At 45.3% G+C, this 26,292-nt stretch overlaps 1 protein-coding gene across 4 annotated transcripts in view; it reads right to left on the bottom strand.

The window, feature by feature from the left end:
- The window catches only part of LOC144943092 (regulator of G-protein signaling 7-like), an 87,302-nt gene extending 72,511 nt beyond the window's left edge, over positions 1 to 14,791 (bottom strand). For 2 of the 4 annotated variants that reach the window (XM_078870256.1, XM_078870255.1), the window contains exon 1: positions 12,994 to 13,358. In XM_078870256.1, the coding sequence (XP_078726382.1) occupies positions 12,994 to 13,119 (126 nt within the window). In that variant the 5' untranslated portion in view covers positions 13,120 to 13,358. Of the gene's footprint in view, positions 1 to 12,993; positions 13,359 to 14,046 lie in introns of those variants that run through there. The other 2 variants (XM_078870253.1, XM_078870254.1) reach the window with 2 other exon arrangements.
- Between the last annotated feature and the right edge of the window lie 11,501 nt (positions 14,792 to 26,292).

Genomic DNA, 26,292 nt, shown 5'->3' with positions numbered 1-26,292 from the left:
GAAAGCTCGCGTTAAAATGCTTTGAGATCACACCATGTCAGCCTCTCGTTAATAAGGCACCACCGGCTTTCCATTGCATCCAGAAACGCATTTGAGATTCTTTATTTCACCCTTCGTATCTGTGATGCCGCCTCAGGCTGTCAATATTCACGCGACGATCTTTGCGATTAGCAAGCTGGCAGGCTTTCTCAATCGGCAAATTCAATGCATTTGGAAGTCTGGTCCTCTAATCCAAGTATTCGCTTCAGATATTTCCCGTGCAAGTCTTGGAATTAGTGGAATTTTCCCATAACAGCTATCAAGTCAATACCTGTGCTTATTTCATAATTTAAAAAAACATTTAAATAAAGCCTTGAAGCAATTATTTGTGGTCTCATTGCTTTACATCACTTCCCGTTTGTTGTAAATTATAATTTGTAAATTATTCGTGTTATTGTTTCTCATTATCTCTTGTGCCAATTTACATTAACGATGAGTGGGAAAGGTACAATAAAAACAAGCGGTGCTGGTGGATGAAGCGCGCCCATAGTTAAACATTGCTGTGCCCTGTGTGATTCTAGGACATGTGCTGTCGAGGTATGTACGAGTGCAGAGGCAATGTGGTGCTAAGCTGGTTTATAGGTGGATGTTGCGTCTATGCCAGCTAGCGCACACAGGTGCTAAGAGTACCGGAAGGTGAGGTAAATAAACTTGATGATGTATAAACAATTACACTCTTTTATTAGGAAGCAACTTTAAGACATGGCTTAAAATAGCTTAAATTCACGTCCCCGTCCCCCCCATACAAACAAAACACATTAGGTGAAACATTTTCAACGCATTAACAATAGAAGGGAAAATAAATGTGTGTTCATCTTTGCAACAGATTTATAGACAGAATACTGTAGCTCTGCAATATAGACTGACAGAAACATAGACATAAAACAACCTGATAAGTTAACATGTATCACTGATGATGACGCGTATGTACAATCACAGTATAACAGGATACCGTTGGATAAAGGGTTAACGAAACATAGCAACATGACTCACTCATAAGCTAAGCCAAGCTCCACTGCGAGATATCCTTCTGCGGGGAGATAATTCCGGCATATTTTAGGCAAATCCCTACAAGCGTAATGTCTGAAAAATCATCATTCGCAGACCTCATCCGCCTGAGTGATAATATGTGGGGCTACGCAGGAAAGAGCAAATGTAAACCCAAAGTCCGCTTGTAAAACGGTATGTTCTGTGCACAGCATTTACGATTTAAAATCTCTACTCTATATGCTTACATTGTTTTTGTATTTCAAATGTCAGTTGGGTGGCACTACGGGGTGAGAAGGCTTGACTCATAATAGGAAGGTTGCGAGTTAAATTCCTGGCTACGAGTCAACCCAACCCATCATTTATAGGGGTTCATAATATGATGCAGCGCTTTGTGGAAATTGAGCTCATCCTACAATATTGGGCCCTGCCATGGTAATGTGTAACTTCCACCAATGACTTGGGAAACGGGTGCTGCGAAATTGCTCGATTGAATGCAGTGATACAGGAGAACTCATATCAGCAACCCTATACCCGATTACCTGTGAATGCTATAATCTGTTTGGTCCTTAAAAACTCCTATTATCCTTGACCCTATTCTTCTGTTATACACGATTATGCGCATTTTTTCCATGTGAGTAAAACTGTGGATAACTGCACAGATAATAAGATCTGTAATATTAGTCCCCCACGTCACCACGGATGAGGATCTCTATATATTAAAGGAGATTTTTCAGAATAAAGGCTTCATGGGCAACATTATCTGTAGATGCTGAGGTTAACGAGCCAGTGGATGGCTTCCTGAGCAATGCTGTGAATGTCTTGAGACGCTGCTAGCGAATGACCGATGCAGGAATTGTCGTTATCGAACAGTCGCAAATTCGCCACTAATTTCTAGAATGAGTTTCCCACGTGCGTCGGCCATGTTGGAACTGTAAAAAGCGAAGGTTGCAAACCTGAAAAATACCTCTTCAGGATGGACGTTTTATTTGTTCAATGTGTTCCTAGAAAGAAACACAATTTAATTAATGGAAGTTTAAAAGAATGGTTGGTAGTTATTGCAACTGTGGAAACTCAGCTGTGTATGTTTTTCAGATAAAATTAGTCCAGAGTATTACCAGCTTAAATTAACGTTGCTGGAAATCATTGATGCGGATTATTTTATTTATACACAGAGAGAGGATTTTTGTCTGTTTATGTATACATTACCCATAATCCTCTATAAAGGCACATAATTAGTTTCGTTAACGGTTTTGCCGTTTTTTGTAAAACAGGCCCATGGCGTGAGTGCATCATTGCAGTGGGAAGACACTGCTCCAAAAGACGCATAGGCTCGTGGACTAAACAGTTAGTTATTTATTTACTTGCATAGATGGCCACTTGGCTAATTTGTAATGTTTTTATTTATTTGGCAACCAGGGCTGTTATTCTTACAATCCGCAGTTGAGGTATCTATGCCGACTAAGGCGACACTTGTGGATCAGGCCAACAAGTGCGATGGACATAAACATTCATGCAATGGTGAGGAGAGACAACCTGCTTGTATGGCTTTTCTACCGGATCCCGCTATGGATGTGCTGTTTTGTTCAGTGTGCGCAAGCGTGTTTGCAGGCATTATCAAATACAGGATGTTCCTCGGCTGGGTCAATTCTATTCTTCAGATCATACAAAACATCGCTGGACTCGACTGGGCGTAAGTGCCTTTCCCCCCTCAAGTCTTTTATTCTCTGCACTGTTTAGGGAAACTGATTTTGATAGTCAAAGTCACCGCTCAAGCTGCGTGATGAGTGCAGAAACCGTCCACGTGCCTTCTACAGTGTTGTCTGCAACAGCGATTTCCTCCAGTAAATAAAAAAAACTATATTTCACATTCTTAACCACGTTGCCGCTAAATATTAATTATTTCAAAGACCCTTTTTCTGATCAACTAGCATTTGTTTTTACTTCCAATTTGTATTTAATATGTTTAAGTTCAGATTGAAAGTAATTCAATTATATTGTGAAATTGCTCTGCAATTACTCTGTAAATGCTAACATTTCTGAGATTCCTGCAATTCCCACACATTCTGTATTGCTGACCCTGCAATCCATGAAATTCCTACACGATTAATAATTTCAGCAGAGACATCTACCGCGATTCGTGCAAAGGTCAACGGCAAATGCATTGGAATTTTTTCACAACAAACCTCCACATGAAAGTTAAATTATTCTATAATGGGCACTCGCAGCCACAGCATTGCATGAGCAACCTGAGGAATGTGACATTACCATTTGCAAGAACAATGAGCTGTGGTGAATTGCTTGGTAACAGAATGTTAAATAATCCATAATAGAGGTTTTTGGGTTAGATCGCGTAAATATATAAATGTGTCGTTAAAACCCGCCACCACCCGACACAGCCAACTAGTAAGGGTTGTCACGTAAACAGAACGTGCCAATTCGTCACTAGTACAGCACAACCATTCTCTTTCTTGACACATATGTATGATTTTGCGAGAAACATTTATTTTTATATTTCATGCATTTATGGTTATGTATTCTTTCGCAACATTATACAGACTGACGATGCCGTGGTGCAATGGTTCGCACACTGGATCTGCAATTCAGCTGCAGTAGACACAACAGGGCAAGTTTTTTGCAACCCCTCCGAATAAATTGGATACTATTTTCTTTTTTACCAGTTAGGGCGCACAGAGCTATGTGGCTCTTCTTCAGAAGCGACGTGGCCACAAATGATAGCTCAAAGACATGGCTTATTACGTAGAAATGTTTAGCAACCAAATACTCTAAACGCATGTTTCTAAATGTGGAGAGATAAACCAGAGGACCCGGAGAAAATGTCACGGCGAGAACATGCAATCTCCAAATATACATGCGTCGGGGTCGGAATCGAACCTTATAGAGAGTGTAAACAACTTTGCGACAGAGCTTTAATATTTGCAAGCATGCATGCATTATTACTATTAAACACACTTGTGTTATTTGCTGCTTGCTGTTCAAGCTTGCACACTTTCATCACAATTCTGAGGTACAGTCATGAGTTAATTTGCGAGTCAATTTGATGTTGGTAGGTATTCTGGGGCCACTGTTGAGTAATGATGTCTGGCAGATTTTCTGTGGTGGGGTTAGGAATGGGCGTGGCCTGCATGGAAAGGCGAAATGTCAAATGCCCTCCAATGGAACTGACCTGCACCTGCAGAGGAGTGTACGCAGGGCAGGCGTTCACCTACTTTACATGGTTTTTGTTATTCACAGAACAGTCGACATTAGCACATTATGACATTTGCAGCTCAGGAAAAAAATATACCGTTTTATTATGCAAGCACATTATCGTTTAAGGGAAATTAGTGTGCAGTAACTGCTCAAGCATCGTAATTGACAAGAGTGGGAGTGACTTTTCATTGAACGGTAATGAGACATGGGCACTCAAGCACCCTCCCCGTCAATGCATTGCCACGAATATAATTTTATGAAACAATAATTAACAAAAATAATTTCCGAGCAACATTTTGCAAACAAACAACGACGAGAATTACAAAAAGGAAACAAAGAGTCAATTTCTCGGAATGCTGATCTGTACTCCACTTCTTCAAATATCTAAGAGCCCTCTGATGGGTTTTCGGGTTGTACCATGTGTCCAACGTTTCACTCCATGAGCTGGGAGCGTCTCCAGGAGCGCCGAACAGCACATGGTGGAACCCGTAAACACATCGGAGAGATGTGAGGCTCGTCTGCGAAAACCTGTACAACGGTATCACAAAACCCTTTTACCTTGAGTTAGTACACTCCATAATGCTCCTGCTCGTCGCAGCCAACGCTTGCGCTTGTTCCATTTTCCACACGCCACCCCCCATCACTGCCCACTCCTACTACGTGTATCGCCCGAGTTGTTCAATTGTGGAAATCTCCTTCCGCACACGGCAACGGCATCACTCGTCGAAACGTAAAACCAATTCCACTTTAAAAAGCCACATGACCGGATAATCTCATCTCATCTGCTGTATGCGAATAATTGCCTTGGCTGAGAGAATAACTCTTCCTCACTCATCACAGGGGGATCCCTACCCTGGTGAGCATAGGCGAGGATTTTCCATTTATTCTGAGTTTGCCGTTTTAGCGCAGGGCCTGACTCTCCTGGGGCCCCAAAGTAGAACAGCTTCGGGCCTCTCACACTGTCCACCTCAATGATGAGCTCCGAGCAACAAGAGTGAGGCTTTCGCAAGCCATGCCGGTCAAGGCCTGATGAGTCGATCAGCCATCAGGCCTGGCTGCTGCTTAAGGGCCTTGTGCTCAGGTTAGGTTGGGTAAGCACAGATCCACAGGCACAGCAGTGGTGAAAGTATAATCCATTGGGGGCCCTCAGCAGAAATGTATTTGGGGAGTCCCCGCCCCCCCCCCCCTTCAATGTATAAACTCCTGGTGAGGTGACAGAAAATATATAGACGACAAAAATGCAGTGAGATAAGAAAAATGTGTGAGTGAGATAAGAAAAGAGAGATGCATTCAAGATAGAGATGAGAGATGTTTTTCTGTTTCAAGTTAATTCTGTATTTTGTTTTACTTATTAGGATTTGAATTTGAGCTAATAATTCATGTGCCCCTATTTTTTCATCAATCCGGGATGCCTTGAGCTACTTGGTGCCCGAATCTTTTGCTTGGGTTTGCTTGTGCCTGGTGCCGCCACTTGTCTAGGTATGGGAGGAAGAGACCAGGGTGACCTCAATCCAGGCCTGACATGTGCCTAGGGGGGAATGCTTTTATTATTACACTAATGTGTTACCACGATTTTGTATTTGCAGTTATTTTTCAAATCTAGGCCATATCACCAATCTATTGCTATTTAGGGGCTGTAAAAGTGTGCTCTGTCGAGGCCAAGTGACAGTTGCTGAATGCAGCCATCAAACCCTTAGAATTTGCTGTTTCAGTAAACACACATTCACCTTCCAGCTCCAATATTGTGACACACACCGTATGTGACAATGCATTAGAATAATTTATATATTCACAGGATAATATGTGAAGATGCAGGCCTGCAACTCCACTCGAGGAAGATCTAGAGAGCCACTCAAAATGGTATGTTTAGCTTATTTGTAAAACACTGGCCACAAAACCTGTGACCTATTAATCAACTGCGTCCTCTGTTGGATATACAAAAAAAGGAAACCGGTGAGGAAAAATCTTTGGGGCTGCCGAATATGAGGAACCAATGCCAACTGAGGGCATAAGTAAGCAATGAAGCTTACAAATGAGTAGTAATAAAATATTTGACATAAAATAAAATACTCTGATCATATTTCCAATTTCCCCACACATATCGGCCCACTGGACTGGTTCACCGGGCATTTTGGTTACTTATATATTCTGTATAACATGGCCCATACAGTGCGAATAATGTTCTGCCACTTCTTGGTCACTTCCTCTTATCCACGCAATGGCTTCAGCTAACCGGGAATTGGTGGTGCACGGACAATAGGAAGGTGAGTGGATTGCTTCGGGTGTGGGTAAATAAGTTCATAAGGGATGCTGTGACAATATCATGAATGATTCAGAGATGGTGCCTGACTGTTGATCAGGTTTGACAAAAAAAGAAAAGTGTGACTAATATTTAGATGATGTTTTATAGAGCCTAGTATGATGTGTTTATCTGATCATTAACGTACCTGATTCCTTGTTTATATGAATACTGTATTTATTGACGCCATATTTGGGGGGGGTTGTCTTTTTATTATACAGTTTGTGTACGTTTTTAATTCTGTTTCGTTTATTCATCCTTGTGGTTTTGCTGACTTGTGGCTGTTCAGCTCGCAAAAAACAACATCTGTCTGAAAATCAGCTTAGCACGCTTACAAATGTATCGAAGTCAAAGTGCTTTCCCACTCAAAGGCACGTTGTCAAATTCTGTTTACCGCATCTTATGGCAAAGGCAAGTCAATCCACAGTACAACCACTAGCGACTTCCCACAAAGTGGTTCAGTATTCAATTAATTAGCTCTGGAAGTATAAAAACGGGCCAAGTCAAATTCAAACTTAGATTTGAACCCAAATCCTCGCGATTCCAAAGTGTACCCTCATCAAACCACTGCACCGCTCAAACCTAGAGCGACCAAATTACTGGGAGGCTCAAACAGGAGACGTGGTGAGCTGTGAGCCCCTACCTCAATTAGCCATGCCGACTTTAGCCACACCTACTCAACCACTAGCCCCCCCACTCAGTGAGTGGCCTCCTCGACATTCCTGATGCTGGCCCCCACCTATCGTCCATAGACCCTGCCCATTTCACTGCCAACCCCACCCATATCCCAGGTAGCCTCGCCCTTTGCCCATATCGTGAGTGAACTTGAAGCCTGAAAATTGTCAACAAGGACAGAATCCCTATTTTAGAAAATGCTTCAGGACACTGTGATAACCTTGCTGACACTGAGATAACCTTGCTGACACCAGGACTGTCCCAGACGAAGGGAGCCTCACCAGAAAAGAAATGCACGCGTAAAAAATATAAACTGATGAGAATGAATTGTATTCTATGGTACTCTTCTATATTATCAATGCCATTTAGACTATCACACACAGCAACACAATAAAACAGAACTTGGATTCATAAAGCATCTCGATTCAGCTGTATATTGTGTTTTGATGCTGTACATGACAGGATAGGCATTGCATTGGTGGTTGGGGTTGGAGAAAGTGAGCGGTGTAGTGGGAGTTTAGCTGTGAAAGGATAACAAAGCCCACGATGCAATCAAAATATGATCACATTTGGGACAGAGAGAAAAGCCAGCAATAAGCAGAGCACAATAGTATAGCACTGTACTCTTTATATTACGTGTGTACAGCGCGCCAGTTGAAACAATGGTGCAAATGTCTTAAATTACCCTGCGTCTGTCGACCATGCATTATATAAATTGGTTCACCACCGTTTATCAATCGGCAGGTCGCACGTGACACGGCAAAGTGTGGGGACTTCCACTTTTTCTAAGACGTCTGGCCAGTGTTGAAGACTGAACCAAATATATCCCGTTGAGGGGCTCTCCAGAGCTACCTCTAGTGGAGGCCTTTCTGCCAGCAATAGCGTGAGCAGGAAATTGGAGGGCTGCACCTCAACCTGACACTTTTACCATCGTTAAACAAGCAAACTCTGCATTCGTGTTTTAACAATTATGACTTGTACGTGCTACAACAGTACATACCTCTTATACACTCTCCACTTCCACCGACGTACACTATAACTAAATATGGATTATTTCATCTCCAACCCTCAGTAATTGTTTATGCCTTGCTGCTGCCGTCTGTTAAGTCATCGCTGTTCAGATTTTTTTTGGTCTTTTTGTGTGAAGGGGAATCTTTGATCTTCCGGCAGGCAAACACGTCCCCCGTGTATTTGGTCTCAGCGGTGGTGGAAATTCTGTTTGTTTAAAATTGCAATTTCATGTGGGGTGATTGTCCCAAGACACAAAAGGCTCAACATTCGCCCCTAAAAGCACGACCCGCAAGGACACGCAGACCTGCCAGCTGTGTGCACTCAGGGGCACACGGGGGCGAGTGAAAGCAGAGGTGTGAAGAGAGACCCTTTTTGGAAAACAGGGTTAGTGTTTTATTTATTGCCCATACCTATGCCATCGCGTTGGAGGCAGCAGCCAGAACACTGAACTCATTCTCACCTGGATTTAATCAACTTGGTCTTGTGCGGCTGATAAATAAAACAAGGAGCAGACAACAATTACCTGCAAATTAAATATATCGCTCTGCGTTGATGAAATGGGAGTCACATATAGACATTATCGTACCCTAATTAATAAACGCAGCCCCAGTAGTTTTCAGAGACAATCATCATGCCTCCCAAAGGACCATCATTCCATGTTTACTACAGTAGAAGCATTTGCTTAAATAGTGTCCTTGAAACACCGGGATAATTCAGGGGTAGGGTCACACGAACGGCAGAAGGGCCTCCAATACACGGAGCTCTGGAGAGCCCCTCCAGAGTGCATTTGTCCTTCCTTACCACGCTGAAAAGACGTATTTCAAGAGATGGCAGTAACCACACAATACCCCACCACCACGCGACCTGCTTACTGCGGTGAACCCGTATACCGTGTACTGTGCTGCTGCTGCGTGCACTCTCCCGTTCAGTTATCACACGCCACCGATGCTCGTCATGGCCGGGAATCAAACTCAGGTTGGCGGGTTCATAGTACAGAACGCTAAAGGCACTGTTGCACCCCACAGAAAGGCATCTGTTAATATATCAGTTTACTCTTATAATTTCTATGCAGAAAACACGATAGTGTCCAGAATACAAACATTTGTGATAAGACTTTAACACAACAATTATTTTCCAAGGAAATGCCACATGTGACTAAAACTCTTTATTTATGAAAATGATACTCAGCATTGATCAATCAGCCAACAAACACTCTCAGGGAGGAACGTTTGCCAGCAGTGGTGTGAACAAATAACTTTCGGGCTGCATCTTTAGCTTTTAAGTTAAACACTTCCAAAATGTGGTTTTGGCTCAATCTATCGTTCACACTTACGCGTCCTATACAGCGCCTGGATTCTGAAATCAAAGCTACAATATATACCGTTAAGAATCCTAATACCAGTACTTTTTTCTACAGGTATGTTTGTCATGTAGCTCACTGTGCAAGTGTATATTGGCGGCCACACAAGAGTCAGCACAGGTCGTTCAAGAGGCCAGCTCTGTGTGAGTTTATGAAAAAGAGCTCGATAGCGCATTGGATTCCTTCAGGACAAATAATGATTCTGATTTTGAATAAAACACAAGAATATACGAATGAAATGCATCTGATTATACTTATTACACAATTTTCTTGAATTGCCAATTTTATAAATTGTATTACTTGACTATTGAGATGGAATTAATCTGTTTCTTTGGTAAATTAATTAAAACCAGCAGGTGATATGAAACGCAATTTTATGAATGCACGTTTAGGACTATTGTACAGTACAAACAAAAGAGTGACGCACAAAATTGACTAGTCTGTCAAACTGATATTGTGTAAAATATAAACTATACACATTTGTCACTAACATTGGCTACAAAGTAAAAGTAATCAGCGACGTTTTAGGCAATGGCCCTTCTTTATAGCACAATTTATGCACCACTCCTAATGCAGCAGCTTCACCAATTACTGTCAAAGCATATCTCTGTACTGTCGTCATAAAGTATAGCAAGTTATAAGGTAATTATCCTCGCTTAAAATAAACTATTGACCTATTTATAGATTACACAGTACAGTACACAGTAGCAGTTTATATAGAATGTATTTGTGTAAAAGGTCAAAGTGTTACTCTGCTCAAAGTGGAAATGCCTATCCATGAGCCAGGAAGGGAAATTCCTTATTCATATGGTGGGAGCCAGTCCCTCCATAGAATGCAGTTCATGAGAGATTATTAATATTGAGAATGGTAACATTAAGATCAAAATGCTGTTCGGTAGTCAAACATGCATTAATTAAAACTACCGAACGTATGAGTTAGGCCGGGAAAGTGCTTTCAGAATAGCTGCTCCAGGTGTCCCAATGCTTTTGTGAAATATTGTGATTTTTAGCCGCATCCTTGACTTATGGTTGGCAGTGGAGAAGCCATTGGCCGATGACTGATGGGTGTGGTCAGCATCACCATGAGCCAAGCCACTCGCTGCGAGCGGCTTGGCTAGTGGCTGAGTGGACGTGGTGATTGAAAAGTGGGAAGAACTGACAGGAGAGGGGCTGCCAGCTGAACACGTGCCCTGGTTGAGCCTTCAAGACATTTTGTAGCTTTAATAGTTATTTATTTTCAAATGGCTCCATTTTGTACGCTTAGTTCTTGCCCACAATATATATGAATGCACTTTGGCGATTGTTTAACCAGCTATGAGTACTAAGAGTATGAATCTTGCTAAAATCTGCCATCCAGGGTTTTTTTGCAGTTATTCGTGCAAATCATCAATCTTAATAACCGGTTGACCCAAAGGTGAATTCTAGAACTGTATTCTTTTGAAAAACAAACCTGTGTAAATCACGTATCACTCCAGTACAGTATTATTAATAATTGTTCGTGTATTAGTTGACCATTAAAATGCGTTTGGAAATACAATTCACCATAATATGAACCTTATGGCGGGACACCGGGGTCCCATAAACCCCCGGCTCTCGCATAAACTGCGTTGCGACGTAATTTTATGTCTGTTGAAGGCGAACGATACGGGATTCTATTCCTCTCGACGAGCTCTACACGATGCGCTCATCAAAGTTTTGTATATTCTGCGCATTCGTCCTCGCTGTGCTTGGACATGACATGACAACAGAATGATCCGCGCCAGGTGGGTCACGGCGTTGATGTGCGCGGTGGGACGGAGTCGTCAAAATAAATACATTAATTACGATTTTGACTCCCGTTTATTTCGGGACCCCGGAGTCCCGCCATAAGGTTCATATGTCCGACATTTGCTTAAGCGACTGCATAACCATAACCTTCAAGTCCATGTGACATCCCAAACAATAACACAATTTAGCCTCTTAGTTTATTGGCCTTCCAAACACATGTGCTCACCAGCAGAATTTGTTTAAACACAGACCCTGGACTAGTTTAATTTCACGAGGTCTCATCAGCAGTCAGGCATGCAAAGCAAACACTGCTGATGTACCAGATGCCATTGGTCAGTGCCCTGCCATGGGCCGTCGGCGCGAACAAACCCAATATAGAATAAAATATTAATGTATCACAGAGCGCTGTTGATGATCACCAGAAGAGAGAACCCGTCCGAGGGTTTGTGTGCTTAAATAAATGCTGCTGCTTAACTTTGCTATGTAAGTCAATATAGCCGAGAGAATTAAACAAACCGGTATTTCCGTACGAGTGTAGCGGTGGTGCTGGCCGTGGTGCTAACACTGCGCTATGAACCCGGCAACCCAGGTTCGATTCTCGGGCAACGGCAAACATCAGTGGCGAGTGACATCAGAGTCGGTGCTGAAGTCCCCTTGACCGGCGTGGTCACAGCGTGGTCACGGCGTGGTCACAGCGTGGTCACGGCGTGGTCACGGCGTGGTCACAGCGTGGTCACGGCGTGGTCACAGCGTGGTCACAGCGTGGTCACGGCGTGGTCACAGCGTGGTCACGGCGTGGTCACGGCGCATGCTGCCGTGTCGGCAGAGTGCGCTCGCCACTGCGCCACCGCTCCTCCCATTGATGGGTAGCGGTGTTGTCATCCGCGCATCGCCTCCTCCGCCGTGGTGTGTGGCTGTAGCGATGTGCATGGAACTGCGTGCATCGTCTCACGGTGTCACGACGCATCGTAGTGGGGGCCGTGGTGGAGCGCATCGCGCGCTGCGCTGCACTCCGAACCCTGCGATTCGAGTTCCATTCCAGCTCACGGCCACCTACACGTGACCATTATCTGAACCGTTCTGGGCCTCTCCAAGGTCGACTCAGCCTCAAATGGGTACCTGTTGAGGCGTGTAAACATCGCCATTGGGGAGACAAAGGCGGCCGGGCGTGGTGCTGACCACCCATCCTCTCGCGTGCCGTACCGGCCTTCACAGGTGCTCGCAAACAGCACTTGCCCTAAGTCCATTACGGCTGTACTGGGGGACCTTTGTCTTTGTATGTGCGTGTGTCAGTGCGTGCATCCATGCACACGCGTGTAAGCTATTGCAGTGTGTGTGTCAGTGCGAGTGTGTATAAGTGCATGCACGTGTACGTATGTACACTGTACATGTTAAATAAATAATAAACGATGTGTCCCGCATGTCAATGTCATCAGCAGCACACGCACAATAGGCGACGGGGTGTCACATGTTCACGTTGTTCGTGGCGTTCACTCTCGACTTAAGACGCGCACACATTAACACGACAGTGGTATTATATATCGCGAGCGACGTAGCCGCCACTATATTATAAGCAGCACAACAACAACAACAACACCGAGCCTTGTTCTATGTAAATGCAATGCGGGTGCACGTATCTCACCTTGCGGTAAACGATCATGTTCGGGGGATCGTCAATCGCAGCAGCAGCGACAGCGGCGGCGGCTTCTGTGCTTGAGTTGTATCCAGCGGCTGCTGCTGCTGCTCCTCCACTGCTCCCTTCTGCCATAGCTCCACCTCTGTGTCTGTGTCTAGAGCTGCTGCTGCTGCTGCCGCCACTCCGCTACGCACACTCCTGTGCACCCACCGTGTGTATGCCGGCGACTGGGTTGCGAACGGGGGTGTTGGCACAAGATGTACAAATCTATGGCAATCGCGAACGCAATGCCAAGGTAACAACAACGACGACGACGTTGAGATAACAACAACAACGTTGATACCTAGCCACTGGAGGGGGCCATAGACCCGGATTAGGCTGAGAGGTAAGGCGTTAATAAGGAACATTCACAGTGACCGCTTGACCAATTGGTTGAATCGTACAACGCAAAAGTAGTATAAATAGTAGGGTACGATACTGCGTTTATGTGAATGTATTGTGATGTATATGGCACATGCAGAGTCAAGTGCTATGCAGTGTAAGTGTATGGATAGTGGCACACACACGACCTGTACACACACGGCATGCACACGCGGCATGCACACGCGGCAGGTCTGCACATGGGGCTTGTGCCGTGGACAGACAGAGCCGCAATCGTCGTGTTTCATAGACTGCACGTGGAGTGACATTTACATGCACAAATCACGTCGCTCTGTGCAATATATAATGACACTACTCCTCATGCAGTGCATATGCTATTCTGTTCGGACTATTTATATATCGTGCAAGTAATATACGCAATGTGTACATTAAGTGACACGTACATATATACACAATTAAACAGCGCATTTATGTACACACTATTTACCGTACAATAGCATTCACCCGATGACGATGTTGCTTAGGTACAATTATCCCACCACCACTCAATCATTGCAGTATTTTAATGTATGGAAAAAAATATATATCTACGAGTGGATAACACATCAACGAAACGCACACTCAATAAATACAACGAAGTACTACGAGACAAATCGTGAGATAATAAATGACACAAACTTATTACATGAAGATGAGCGCATGGATGTTCCTCCTCCTCCTCCTCCCCGCTTGGTCTTGAGGCTCATTTGCTTCAAGCTGCTATGTAGCCACTATCCACCACCAGCAGCAGCAGCAGGCAGTCGGCTATCCCTGCCTTCGTAGCGAACATACACAGAGGATTAGGCTGCACTGATGCAGACATGTAATGCGTTATACACACACATACGCTACACTTGTTCCTGAGAGATTGACCTCTACAAAATGCTGGTCCAGATGTATACAGCGGAATAAAACTGTCAACAAGTCACGGGTATATTGAGCCTCATATCTTGAATATACAAAATCTATAGACAATGGTGGTTCTGTTTAATATGCTCTAGCCTACGCCGTTACAAGACATGCATGTATATCACTATTCCGACCACACTCATTACGTTATCCTGCTGAATTACTCTTTGCATGTGAATGGGCTATGCTGCTACTTGTGTGTACACTGCACAGATTAAAGTATGCTACGCTCCTGAGATATACACCTAGATACAGTATGCTGTGGAAACTCCAATACAAACACGACGGATATGCTATTCATACAAAAATCTTGCAATTCTATAACTTCAGCTATGTTGCAGCTGCTGTAACCACAGACACGCGTAATAGCAGGCTATGCTCAGTATGGTGCCCTTGACACGCAGACTCTATGTGCTGTGCTGGTTTAGAATGCTGCTGCTGCTGCTGCTAAGTGGAGTGCTGATGAGCTGCTTGCACGCAGTGTGCGCTCTCTCTGTGTGTGTGTGCGTGCGGTGCTGGGGCGACCAGAGAGAGAGTCAGGAATGACGTGGGCCCCATCCCTCCCTTCACCCCCATCCTTCCCTCCCCCCTGCCGGTTGGAACTGTGACGCACACAGGCTCAGGGATGGGCACACACTCGGGTTGTGCGCACATGCCTGCGTGTGTGTGCATGTTCTCAATGCGTGGTGCTCGCTCACAGCACTTGCCCCAACAGTCTGTTAAGGCTATACAGGGGATCTTTGTCTTTGTTCTCACGGCCAACATGAGTGACGATTATCTGAACCGGTCCTGAGCCCCCCCATAGGTCGACTCAGCCTCAATTGAGTACTTGGTGTGGAGTGTAAACATCGCCATTAGGGAGACAAAGGCGGTCGGGCGTGGTGCTGGCCACCCACCCCTCATGTATAGTGCTGGCCTTCGTAAATTATCGAAATAGTACTTTCCCCAACATTATGTGCGGATATATAGAGATTTGTTTGTCTTTGTGTGTGTCCTCCCTGCATGTGGGTGCACATTGTGTTCGCCCAGTGCTTTATGTGCAGTGTATGTACTTGTGTAGTGTTATATTCTTGGGTCTTTTGGTAAAGTCGTGTAGATAGGTAAAAAAAATAACAAAAAATAACAAAAAACGACGACGTTTCGATCGAAACACAAGCAGTCGTCTTCAGGAAAAGGGGGGTTAGCTTCCAAAGCAAACTGTCTATAAGGTTTTGAAATGGGCGTTGCCCAAATGTCAGCAGCCAATGATAATGTCAGTGGTGGGCAGCCAATCCGACGGTGGTTGGTTTTCCTCCAATCAAAAGGCTGCCAGGTGAAGATGAGCATGTTAAAGAGAGATTAGCATGTTAATGGGAGATTAGCATGTTAAAGATAAATTAGCATGTTAATGGGAGATCGCCGAGCCGCAACCCAGCGGTCGGTGCTCGAAGTGACTGTTGGTGTGAACCCTGTGAAAGTGCAAGTTTGAAATGGGCGTAAGCGCAACTAACATCGGAAGGTAGTAGGATGGGAACATCATAGCCAATTATGACTTAAACTGGTTGATAACGTCCTTCCAATGATTCCTCAGTTTGTACCCATCTTCTTGGTTGAAATTGTGTCTGTGTCATGAACGAATCTTTGATGATAGCCAGTGGGCTTGCAAAGTACCTTCGTCTTAGATAAATCAATTTCGCGTGAGCCCACCGCATTACAACAATGATCAGCCACGGCCGAGGTATTGGTCCTACCGTGTTTCAGATCTGCCTTATGTTCACGAACACGGTCCGAGACATGCCACTTAGTTTCTCCAATGTAACTACTGCCGCAGACACAGCTTAGTTTGTAGACGCCGGGGTATCGCATGTCAGGGATCACATCCTGCACAGATGGGATCAGATCACGAATTTTATTTACTGTGTTAAATCGAACCTGGATCTTGTGTTTGCTCATGATTTTGGAAAAAAAATTGTGACTCCTGCTATGTATGGCAAGGTGATGGTTTTGATTGGGTCCTCAGATGGTTCTTTCCCAACGGTTGGGGTGGTGGGTGTCAGGTTTTAGGTAGGCATCAGTATAGGTGGCTTTCCAACAGGGTTATGACTCAACTAGATCCCAACAGGGCAGCTACATAACAAGGTCTGTCGGTAACGTACTGGCGATCATCCCGTCTCGTATGCAACCGACGACCCAGAGTGAAGACCGAAGAGCAAGGGCCGAAGACTGTAGGACGCGCCGACCTCCCCCAGAGAGCCTCGGTCGCTCTCAGGACCCTGGCTTTATGCCACTCAGCGTGGCCTTGCCCCGCTCTCTCCAGAAGCTTCTCGGCCCTCATCACGTGTCCCCCGAGCCCCCTTTCGGGCCCCCTCGCTACCATGTCCCGGTCACGTGCCCTCTCGGGTTTACACAAAGTATCACGTCCTCACTTGCTCTTTCTCCGACCCTCACCAGAACTATGCCCCCTATGGCCCGCTTCCATGTCAACCCTATTCTGGTGGCAGAGAGAGACCTCCCGACGTGCATTTCCACTCTCGTGAGAGCAGTTGCCGCTAATGACAATGTGACCCCTTTTACGCCACTACACTTGTATATGCCCGGTTAAGGCCTTGATAGGTAGAGTACTCGCTAACACCACGTGCCCCAACAGTCTACGTAGTCTACACAGGGGCTCTTTGTTTTGTGCTTGCTCCAATTGCATATCAAACCGAGGCAGAGAAAATGTGCCCAAATAAGGGGCCATCCATTTAGTATGTACACATGGAGGGGGCGGTTAATCCAAATGTGTACGCTTGCGTATGTGGGGTCTACTGACAATGTACATACGCTTAGGAAATGGGGGGGGGGGGGGGAATTAAGCCTCGATAATAATTTGTCTACATTGGCCTTCAAATGAGTTAGATAGTCCGGCGGTGGACTATCTGTTTGCTGAAACACGTTAATATTAGTAATCGTTTCCGCGTCGATTAAATATCGGCCGTTCTACAGGATTTGTAGGGGGGGGGGGGGGTGCGTCAAGCGTAAATACGCAGGTGAGGGGGGGTGTGTGTAAAAAGTACGCGTGCGTACAGGGAGGGGGGGAGGGGTCAAGTTTTGACAGATGTTTGCGTACCTACTAAATGGATGGCCCCTAAACAATGTCCCTCATCACTGTTGATGGCCCTGCACCATTGGTGAAAATGTCACGTGCTTATGACAACCGAAAAGATAGTGGCATTCATCTAATAGACATCGAAAATAGAACATTGAAATTACTTAAATATAAGCGATTTAACCCAAAAAACCTCTATTGTCCTACGGATGGACTGGCCCTATCAAAAAATGTGGATTTTTGTTTTATTTGCTCAGTATTACCAGTGAAGTATTGGAATGACGGCAGGAAACCACTTGACGGGTAGCACACTTTTTATTAAACCTTGACTTGTCACGATACAACGTGTGGTCACTATTCCTCTGACTACACACACTTCACTTGACACGTGTGGTCACTATTCCTCTGACTACACACACTTCACTTGACACGTGTAGTTACTATGCCTCTGACTACACACACTTCACTTGACACGTGTAGTTACTATGGCTCACACTGCATGCTCACACTGCACTCCGCCCCGTAACGTCCGTGGAGCCTACAGGCCCACCCCAGCTTGGGCGTGGGCCACAACCTCTGAGTCCCAAGGGCCGGCCCTCTCACGGACGCTCGGCCCCGGGTCCCAGGGTTCTGCCTCTGGGTAACACAGAGCCCCGGCCCCTACAGGACAGCGGGACTAGGTACCCCAGGGGCCTATCTCTTCCTCCTCCGTCTTCAGTCTTCGCTGGTCACTCGCTCCCCGTGCGCCTGTGCGCACCACCTTATATAGCCCCCGCTCACGGGAGACGGAGCGTATGCGGACCTCGACGTGAGCATCCCCCTTAGTTGACCAATCCCCGCGCGCTTGCCCCAGGATCCCATCGCTGTCAGCGCGCGTCACTGATACCCAACCAATCACTGCCTCATAACCCCCGACCCCGCGCTGACCCCTGATCCTTCACCGTCAGCGCGCGTCACCAACACACACAGCCAATCACTACGCGCTGGTACACGATCCCTACCCCAGCGCGTATCACCACTACACCAGTACTAAATTTGCACCACTATACGTTTAAACGTCAGGGCTCTTGCGTTTTAAAAAAGTGTTTTAAATATATAATTCATATTTACTCATTAATTTATTATTTCCTCTATTTATTTTAATTAGGGCTAAGAGATCCTTGAGATATATTTCTTAGAAATTAATCCAGGATAAATGCATGTATAAATATAACAGCGTGAAAATATAACTACTGTACTGCCTATGAAGGAAAAGTTATCACTGCACGGAATTTTTAACAAAGTTAAATTATATAAGGGGTCCTCTTCATTGGCAATGCATATACACTAAAGGTTTTAGTTTTTTATAACGTTCCCTTTTTCGGAAGTATCTTTAATTGTATTTGCTTGTAAATATAATGGTGGTTTTTCATACTTTAATGCTGTCCATTCTGTACTTTGCCTAGAGATCACGTGGTGTGTTTTGAGACCATGCAAAACCAAGGTGTTTTGTATATAAAATATAAGAATTAGGATACCAAACATACGGCTATGGATTTTGTACACGTGGAGTGTTGAACACGGAGGCACACACCTCGACTTGGAGGCAACACTTTTATTACACGGCCCCAACAGGGGTACATAAACGTTACAGCGATCACAATTAACTAGACCCCAACGGGGTAACTACATAACCGGGTCAGTCAGCTAACACGTTGCCTGACCCACGATGCCGAGCGCAAAGACTGAAGACCGCAGACCGACGAGACGTAGCATGACGGGATGATTCCAGGAGACAGCCAAGAACGCTCTTGGGACTGCCTCTTTATGCTCCTGAGCGAGGCCTCACTCCGCCTTCGGCCACGCCCCCTTCGAGACCTATCCCGAAAGATCTCGACCGAGCATCACGTTTCCCTCAAGTCCCCTCGGAGCCCCCCCTCACTACCCTGTCCTGGTCACGTGTCCTCTCGGGTTCACCCAGACTACCATGTCCTGACTTGACCTCTCTGAGGCCGTCACCAGGACTATGCCCCCTCGGGCCTGCTCGCATGTCGCACTCACTCTGGCCCCAGAGAGAGGTTCCAGGCGCCCAGTCGCACTCTGATGACAGTGCCTGGCGCCGTAGTGACACCCTTAACGTCACTACGTATAATTTGTCCACTGTGGCTGTACAATTGTCTCAGTTGTCTGCAGGAGGTGTCTGCCATTGACTAGAACTTCACTCTGCAGCATTATGCAATTGGACCTATATGCAGTAATACTATATATGAGATGCTACCATGGTTGTAAGGGTGAGTACACCATACTTGTAATCTAGAGGTTGCCGGTTCAATTCGACCTCCTGGCAGTTGAAACAAATATCCAGGTTTCTTAACCTGCCCCGGACCCCCCCCGCCCCGTCACCTTTGTCCGCCCAGAAGTATAATTAAGCACACTAGAGTTGACCGGCAGGTCGCGCGTGGTGGGGTAAAGTGTGGGTACTCTCACCTATTCCAAGATCTCTGATAGCGTGGAAGATTAGGCCATGTAAAGTGCGGGTACTCCATCCGGCAGTGGCATGAGCAAGACATTTCAGAGGTGCAGTTTTACCGTCTTATCAGCGCTCTTGTAACGGCTTGCCACGTTACGGCACCACTATAGAACCTGTCATTGTGATTATTACAGATGAGAAGGGTAATGAGTCTGTAAAATTGAACATGTAGCAAATTGGTCACAAATATCATAGTGAATTGAATAATGAACAATTTATAAAAGATGTTTCTATGGTGGACCACATGCATACAGACAAATGATTATCAAATATCATTACGCCTATGAAAACGCATATGATGTAGTGGAAACTGGTTAAGTCTTCCAAACTCTCACGAAACAAGAGCTTCATAAAATATACATAATTATCAAAACGTTTGTAATCATGGAAACTCTACACAAAGATCACGTATATAAATTAATCAAATAGAGAAATAGACATGAATGGAAAAAGGAGTGACCATCTGGGATTTGTTGACGACATCGTTATTACCACCACCAATAGAAGTGACTGACAGGAAATTAGGGAATAACCGAACAAAGGCTGCAAAGTGGAGCTAAAATATGATGGAAACAAAAGTCGTGTTAAACAAGCAAGCCGAATAAAAGGAAGTATATGTTGTCTGGACACAACCTGAAAAACAGCCGCATGTGTATACCTAGGGCAAATATTGACTGCATGAACGTGATTACATGAAGAGGTAAATAAGGGCAGAATGAAGCACTTTTGGAAAATTGCATTTGATCGTGAAAAGCAATGCACCAATGTGCCTCAACAAGAACATTTTCAATAAGTGCATGTGACCTGCTATGCCGTGGGTATTGAAAACATGGACCGTGACCAAGCAAATTGAACAAAAGATAAAAAAAAGAGTATGGAGAGGTGCATTCTTGAATGTACACTGAGAGATAGAAAGAAGAACACGTGGATTTGAGAACAAATGCAAATTATTGACATGTTATTCACTGTGCAGGACACATAGCGAGAAAGGATGGTGACCATGAGATGAAGCTGGTGATGGAATGGCAGCCAAAGAAGGAAATATGCTTGGGAGGAAGACCACCCAGAAGATGGAGTGATGAAATAAGCTTTATATATACTGCCATTTAAATTAGAAGGGTCCTCCCTCCTTCAAGATGCGTGCTAGTTTCTGTAATCTCAACTGCAGAACTCAGACCGAAACTTTCAACACTCATAAATCACCCTGCTAAGGGCATCTGACACAATGCTTCCTTTGAGGCCAATACATTTGAGCTCCTTAAATTAATGCAGTATGTCTAATTTATGAATTCGCTCGGGGTGTCGTCACCATCTATCGTTTTTCTGACTCACGGGAGGCTTTGGCTGCAGATACTTCTCACCAGAATAACCTTCAGGGATAACTGGCAGTTGTGTCTAAGCCTGGAGAAGAAATTAAAGCAATGAGAAAGAACTGCAGTGACATGGCCCTTAGCATATCTTTTGTTTGACCAATAAAAGGCATGTCTGTGTGTGGCCAACACTTGCAAGGGATTTGGCTCGCGAACCGTGGGGTTAACGATTTAAAACAAGTACCCAGGTAGCACGCCATAAGCCCCGTGGTGAGCCAGCGCTATCCGATTTCGCGTCCTTTGAACTACTTTAATGAGCAATATAGTGCTGATTTTGGTTATTTATTTATTACGTCGTGCCTCCGAGCACGCGCCAAAGCACGCGTCTGTGCATGCTCACCCCTACCAAGTCACACGGTGTGGGGAGGGCCCCCCTACCAAGTCACACGCGTTCCGTGGGGGTGAGAGGGGAATTCTCTTTCATGTGGACACTGCACAAGGTGACACAAAGATTTACAGCTCACTTCAAACTTGTATTACCATGACTGTTTACTCATTACTATTCCTGTTATGAACTATTTTATGGCAGGGATTAACCAATGTTTGATTACAGTTACCCTAAGTGACACGATCTTTCTCCCTGAGTACTTAGTGCTAAAACGAGATTCGAATTAGTCTCTGTTTCTTTCGGTAAAGTCACGTAGAAAGAAATTAAATAATAATAGAATACGACGTTTCGATTGCAATACAAGCAACCATCATCAGGTACAAATACTTAGTGCTACTTTTAAATTGTTATATACAAAATGCCTGTTATTCCCCACAAACTATGCTTTAGCAACCACGTCTTTATGTGAGAGAATGACACTTATGCACACGTTTTCTCTTTGAAAATAGGTACATTTCTAAATATCACTGCCCTGCTCACAAAAAACAAGTTTGAGGGGAAGCATCGCCGTTTTCTGTACTCCTGAGGCATCAGCAGCCACAGAATATCACTTACTGCACAGGGGCAAACCAATACAAAATACTCATTGCTATTACGTCTTCATTCTAACATATTTACACTTGCCCCCTCAGTAGGGGGGTTGAGCAGTGACGTCATGTCAATTACGCTTCATTGGTGCGCAACTCGTCATAGTTACAGGTAGGACAGGTTTATTTATTATTCGTCGCCTTTTATTTATTTAACGCTTTTGCTCGCAGCAAATGTTTGCACTAAAATGGCGGAACAACCTCGTCGTCGCTCTTAATTACTTACTTATTATACATGCGTGCATTTCCCCTCTCCCTTGCTTCTTTCGCTAAAGTCACATACATATAAAAGTATTATTAAAAAACTTAGTTAATATAAAAGTAATAGTGTGCGTGCGTACGTCGATGTGTGCGTGTGAGTCCATATATGTGTGTGCGTCAATATGTGCGTGAGTCAATATGTGTGTGTGTAAGTCCATGTATGTATGTGTAAGGCCATGTGTGTGTGTGTAAGTCGCTCTATGTGTGTGTAAGTCGATGTGTGTCTGTGTAAGTGGATGTGTAAGTGTCAGTCGATATGTGTGTGTGTGAGTCGATGTGTGTGTGTAAGTCGATATGTGTGTGCCAGTCGATATGTGTGTTCGTGTCCATGTGTGTGTGTAAGTCGATGTGTGTGTGTCAGTTGCTATGTGTATGCGTGTGTAAGTCCATGTATGTGTGTGTAAGTCGCTGTGTGTGTGTACATCCATGTATGTGTGACTATGTGTGTGTGTGAGTTTCTGTGTTCAGTGTAAGTCGATATGTCTGTGTGTAAGTCGATGTGTGTGTACGTCGATGTGGCCGGGAGTCAGAGCCATTCCCTGTACACCTTGGGGTGCGACAGGGATCTCTTCTGGCTCCCACATTATTTAACATCTATTTTGACCACGTAGTTCGTGAAGCCTTCAATAGCTGTACCGGGGGGATTTCCATTTGGTACAGATATAATGGGAGGCTGATCGATGCCCGGGTGCGATCAAGGGATGGCTCCCTATTGGTCAACCACGTTATGTATGCCGATGATTTGGTAATAGCTGCTCATTCAGAGGAAGAGTTGGAGACGCTGCTGCTGAGACTGGAGCGTGCCACTAAGAGGTGGGGCCTTACTATCACCCCCACCAAAACTAAGCACCTGCCTGGGTATTTTGTACCATCGGACAATCCACCCCCACAACTCTCAATCGGTGATGGGGCAGTTGTGGAGAGAGTGGAGCGTTTCCCATACCTGGGCAGTGTGCTTATGACCGGCTCCAGTTTAACAGCAGCTACCTGGTCTGTCGCTCCGCACGAAGCTTCAGGTCTTCTCGGTCACAGTCATTCCCTCCCTTCTCTACGCTTGCGAAACGTGGACCCCCCTAATGGAGCATCTGCGCCGGTTAGAAACATTTAGGCTGGCTTGCCTACGATCCATCCTCGGTTTAACCAGGCTGGATTGTGTGAGGAGCTCATAAATCCTTGAAAGATCTGGGAAAAGTCCCATTGGTGAGCCCCTCCGGCAGACAAGGCTGCGTTGGCTGGGTCATGTAGCCCGCATGCCCAGCCACCGCATGCCTAAACAGCTATTGTTTGGGCAGATCGAGGGGGCTAAACGGGCGCGGCACGGGCTAGAAAGAGATGGAGTGATGTGGTACAGGAGGATGTGGATCTGAGTGGACTTGCCGATGACTGGTACCAGCGGTGTCAAGATCGGCCTCAGTGGAGGAGGCTCGTGAAGGACGCTACTGGGCAGTTGGAGGCAGTCGCCCTCCAACAACAATGGAGGGCGGAGGAGCGACGCTCACAACAACGAGCGGAGCGCTGGGTGGCTAAAGCACAGCAAGTTGGCACAGTAGGGGGCACAGGTGGTGCATCAGCCAGTCATCTCAGTCATCTCAGTCAGTCGACCCGTAGCACCTGGTTCTGCCCCATGACCTCCTGCCAGCGGGTGTTCGACACTTCACATGGCCTCAAGGTGCATATGGCCTGGCACAAACGTCGTGGTGACGTCACCGTCACTTAGTGGCGAATGGCAATTGTTGTTGTGTAAGTCCATGTGTGTGTGTTAGTCCATATGTGTGTGTTTAAGTCCATATGTGTGTGTGCAATTGTATGTATGTTTATGTTTACGTCGATGTGTGTGTGTAAGTCCATGTGTGTGTGTGTGTGTAAGTTGATGTGTGTGTGTCTCAGTGGTGTAGTGGTAAGCGCGCTGCACCACGAACCCGGCGACCCGAGTTCGATTCCCGCTTACGGCCAACACCGGTGACGATTATCTAACCCGGTCCTGTGCCTCCCCGATGTCTAATCAGCTTTAAATGAGAACTTGCTGCGATGAGTAGTAACATGGCCAGTGGGGACTTGTTGCACTACATTGTATTCTCCTAAACACATAAAATGTATACACAAATACTTTATACATACATTACAATCTTGATTTCAAGCTTACATACATTACACTTTTCTGTATTTGTGAATGTATGTTATGTTTTTAAGAGCAGTTTTGAAATATATGTTTTGCCCGGGCAACGCCGGGTACTTCATGCTAGTTGTAAATAAACGAGTTTCGTCTAGTCTAGTCAAGGTCTACCCCTGCTGAAATCTAAATTGGGGCAGTGGTCATCACAGCAGCAGCAACCATGGGGCATAGACTCTCTTGCATGGGTTGAATAATAGCAACCTATAGCGAGGGAATGGCTACATTGCATTTGCTGTGGATTGCTTCAATGCTTCCGTAAAAAAAAACAGGAATAAAATTAGAGTTCGCATGCCAGGTTTTCTTTGATTTACCACTTGTGAAGGTCATACTGGGCAGATGTGGTGTGATAATTGCAGATTAAATTGAATGTGTACCATTATTGTCGAGGTAGATTAAATCCTGTAGGTTCTTTGGTGGGATTGGCGATCAAGTGCTTGTTGGCTATATTGGTGCTCACCCAAATCTCTCACCATTTCTCGGAGCTAAACCCTGAATTTACAAGGGCTCTGGCTGTCTTCAATAACAATTTGGCGCAGCTCCCAGTATCGCTCGTGGACGCCCACTGTTGATTTCCGAAACAGTGGCAAGCCTCACCACGTGGTAATTATTGTACCGACTTCAGCAGGACGCTGATGATGGTGATGGATGCTGCGTTAGCCCTGGCTGGGATTTGAACCCGCAGTCTCCTCCCAGTCATTATGATAATTCCAGATGATTTTCATTTATCCAGGACATATGGGAAGTCATCAGCAAATAAATTGCAATCAAGCCCTGTGACACGCAATATCGTTTATAGTGTGAAAACACAAGGTATTTCAGACTCATAACTTACGCGTCCACGTCACCAATTTGAACTTTTATTTATTAGGAAGGTTGTGTTTGCTGTGGTGTGACAAACACGTAAAGATGTGCGCACTAACCTAAATAAATACAATACTGTACACACAAGCTAAGAAAGCTTTGCAGTATTGGTTTATTCTTATACTGGTAGGAACCACCTGGTTCCACCAGCCCACAGGGGATTATTGTGTCCGTCCGTCCGTCGTGCATCCAAAAATGGGAGGGGTGGGGCTGGGTGGAGAGGGGAGGGTGGAGAGGGGCTGCGTGGGGAGGGTGGGGCTGGGTAGGGGTGGGAGGGATGGGTGGGGAGGGGCTGGTCACCCCGTGGTGCCCTTATAAAACTCAACGTTTAACCTACTCACACCGGCTTGTGCCCGCCCTCACAGTCGGCCATATTTGCGGAATACACCACGCCGCCGTTGACCCTGGCCATTGACCGAGCAACCCAACGTTCCTACCAGCTCCCTCCGCAGGAATGTGTTATAGTGCGGCATTTTACCTAATTTCGACTCGCGCTGTTATCGCCGCAGCCTACAGAAAGTGCCTCTTGAGCATCATCACCTGACTACAGCGACCACAGCTGACCACCAGACACTTTTCACGTGTGTGGGGTTGGGTGTGTTTTCGGTGGCCATTGCATAAAGACACGTGCTATTTTACAAGCTGCAGAATTCAGTGCCATCGAAACGGCCGCATCATTATTGTGAATCAATGAAGGTCAAAACTCTTGAACCCAACCTGAGATGAAAGAATGAGTAGGAGGAAAAAAATAATTAGATGT

Source organism: Lampetra fluviatilis, chromosome 30, assembly GCF_964198595.1.
Source record: "Lampetra fluviatilis chromosome 30, kcLamFluv1.1, whole genome shotgun sequence".
Lineage (NCBI taxonomy): Eukaryota > Metazoa > Chordata > Hyperoartia > Petromyzontiformes > Petromyzontidae > Lampetra > Lampetra fluviatilis.
The sequence above is the reverse complement of the archived record's forward strand: the minus strand, read 5'-3'. Positions and strand labels throughout refer to the sequence as shown.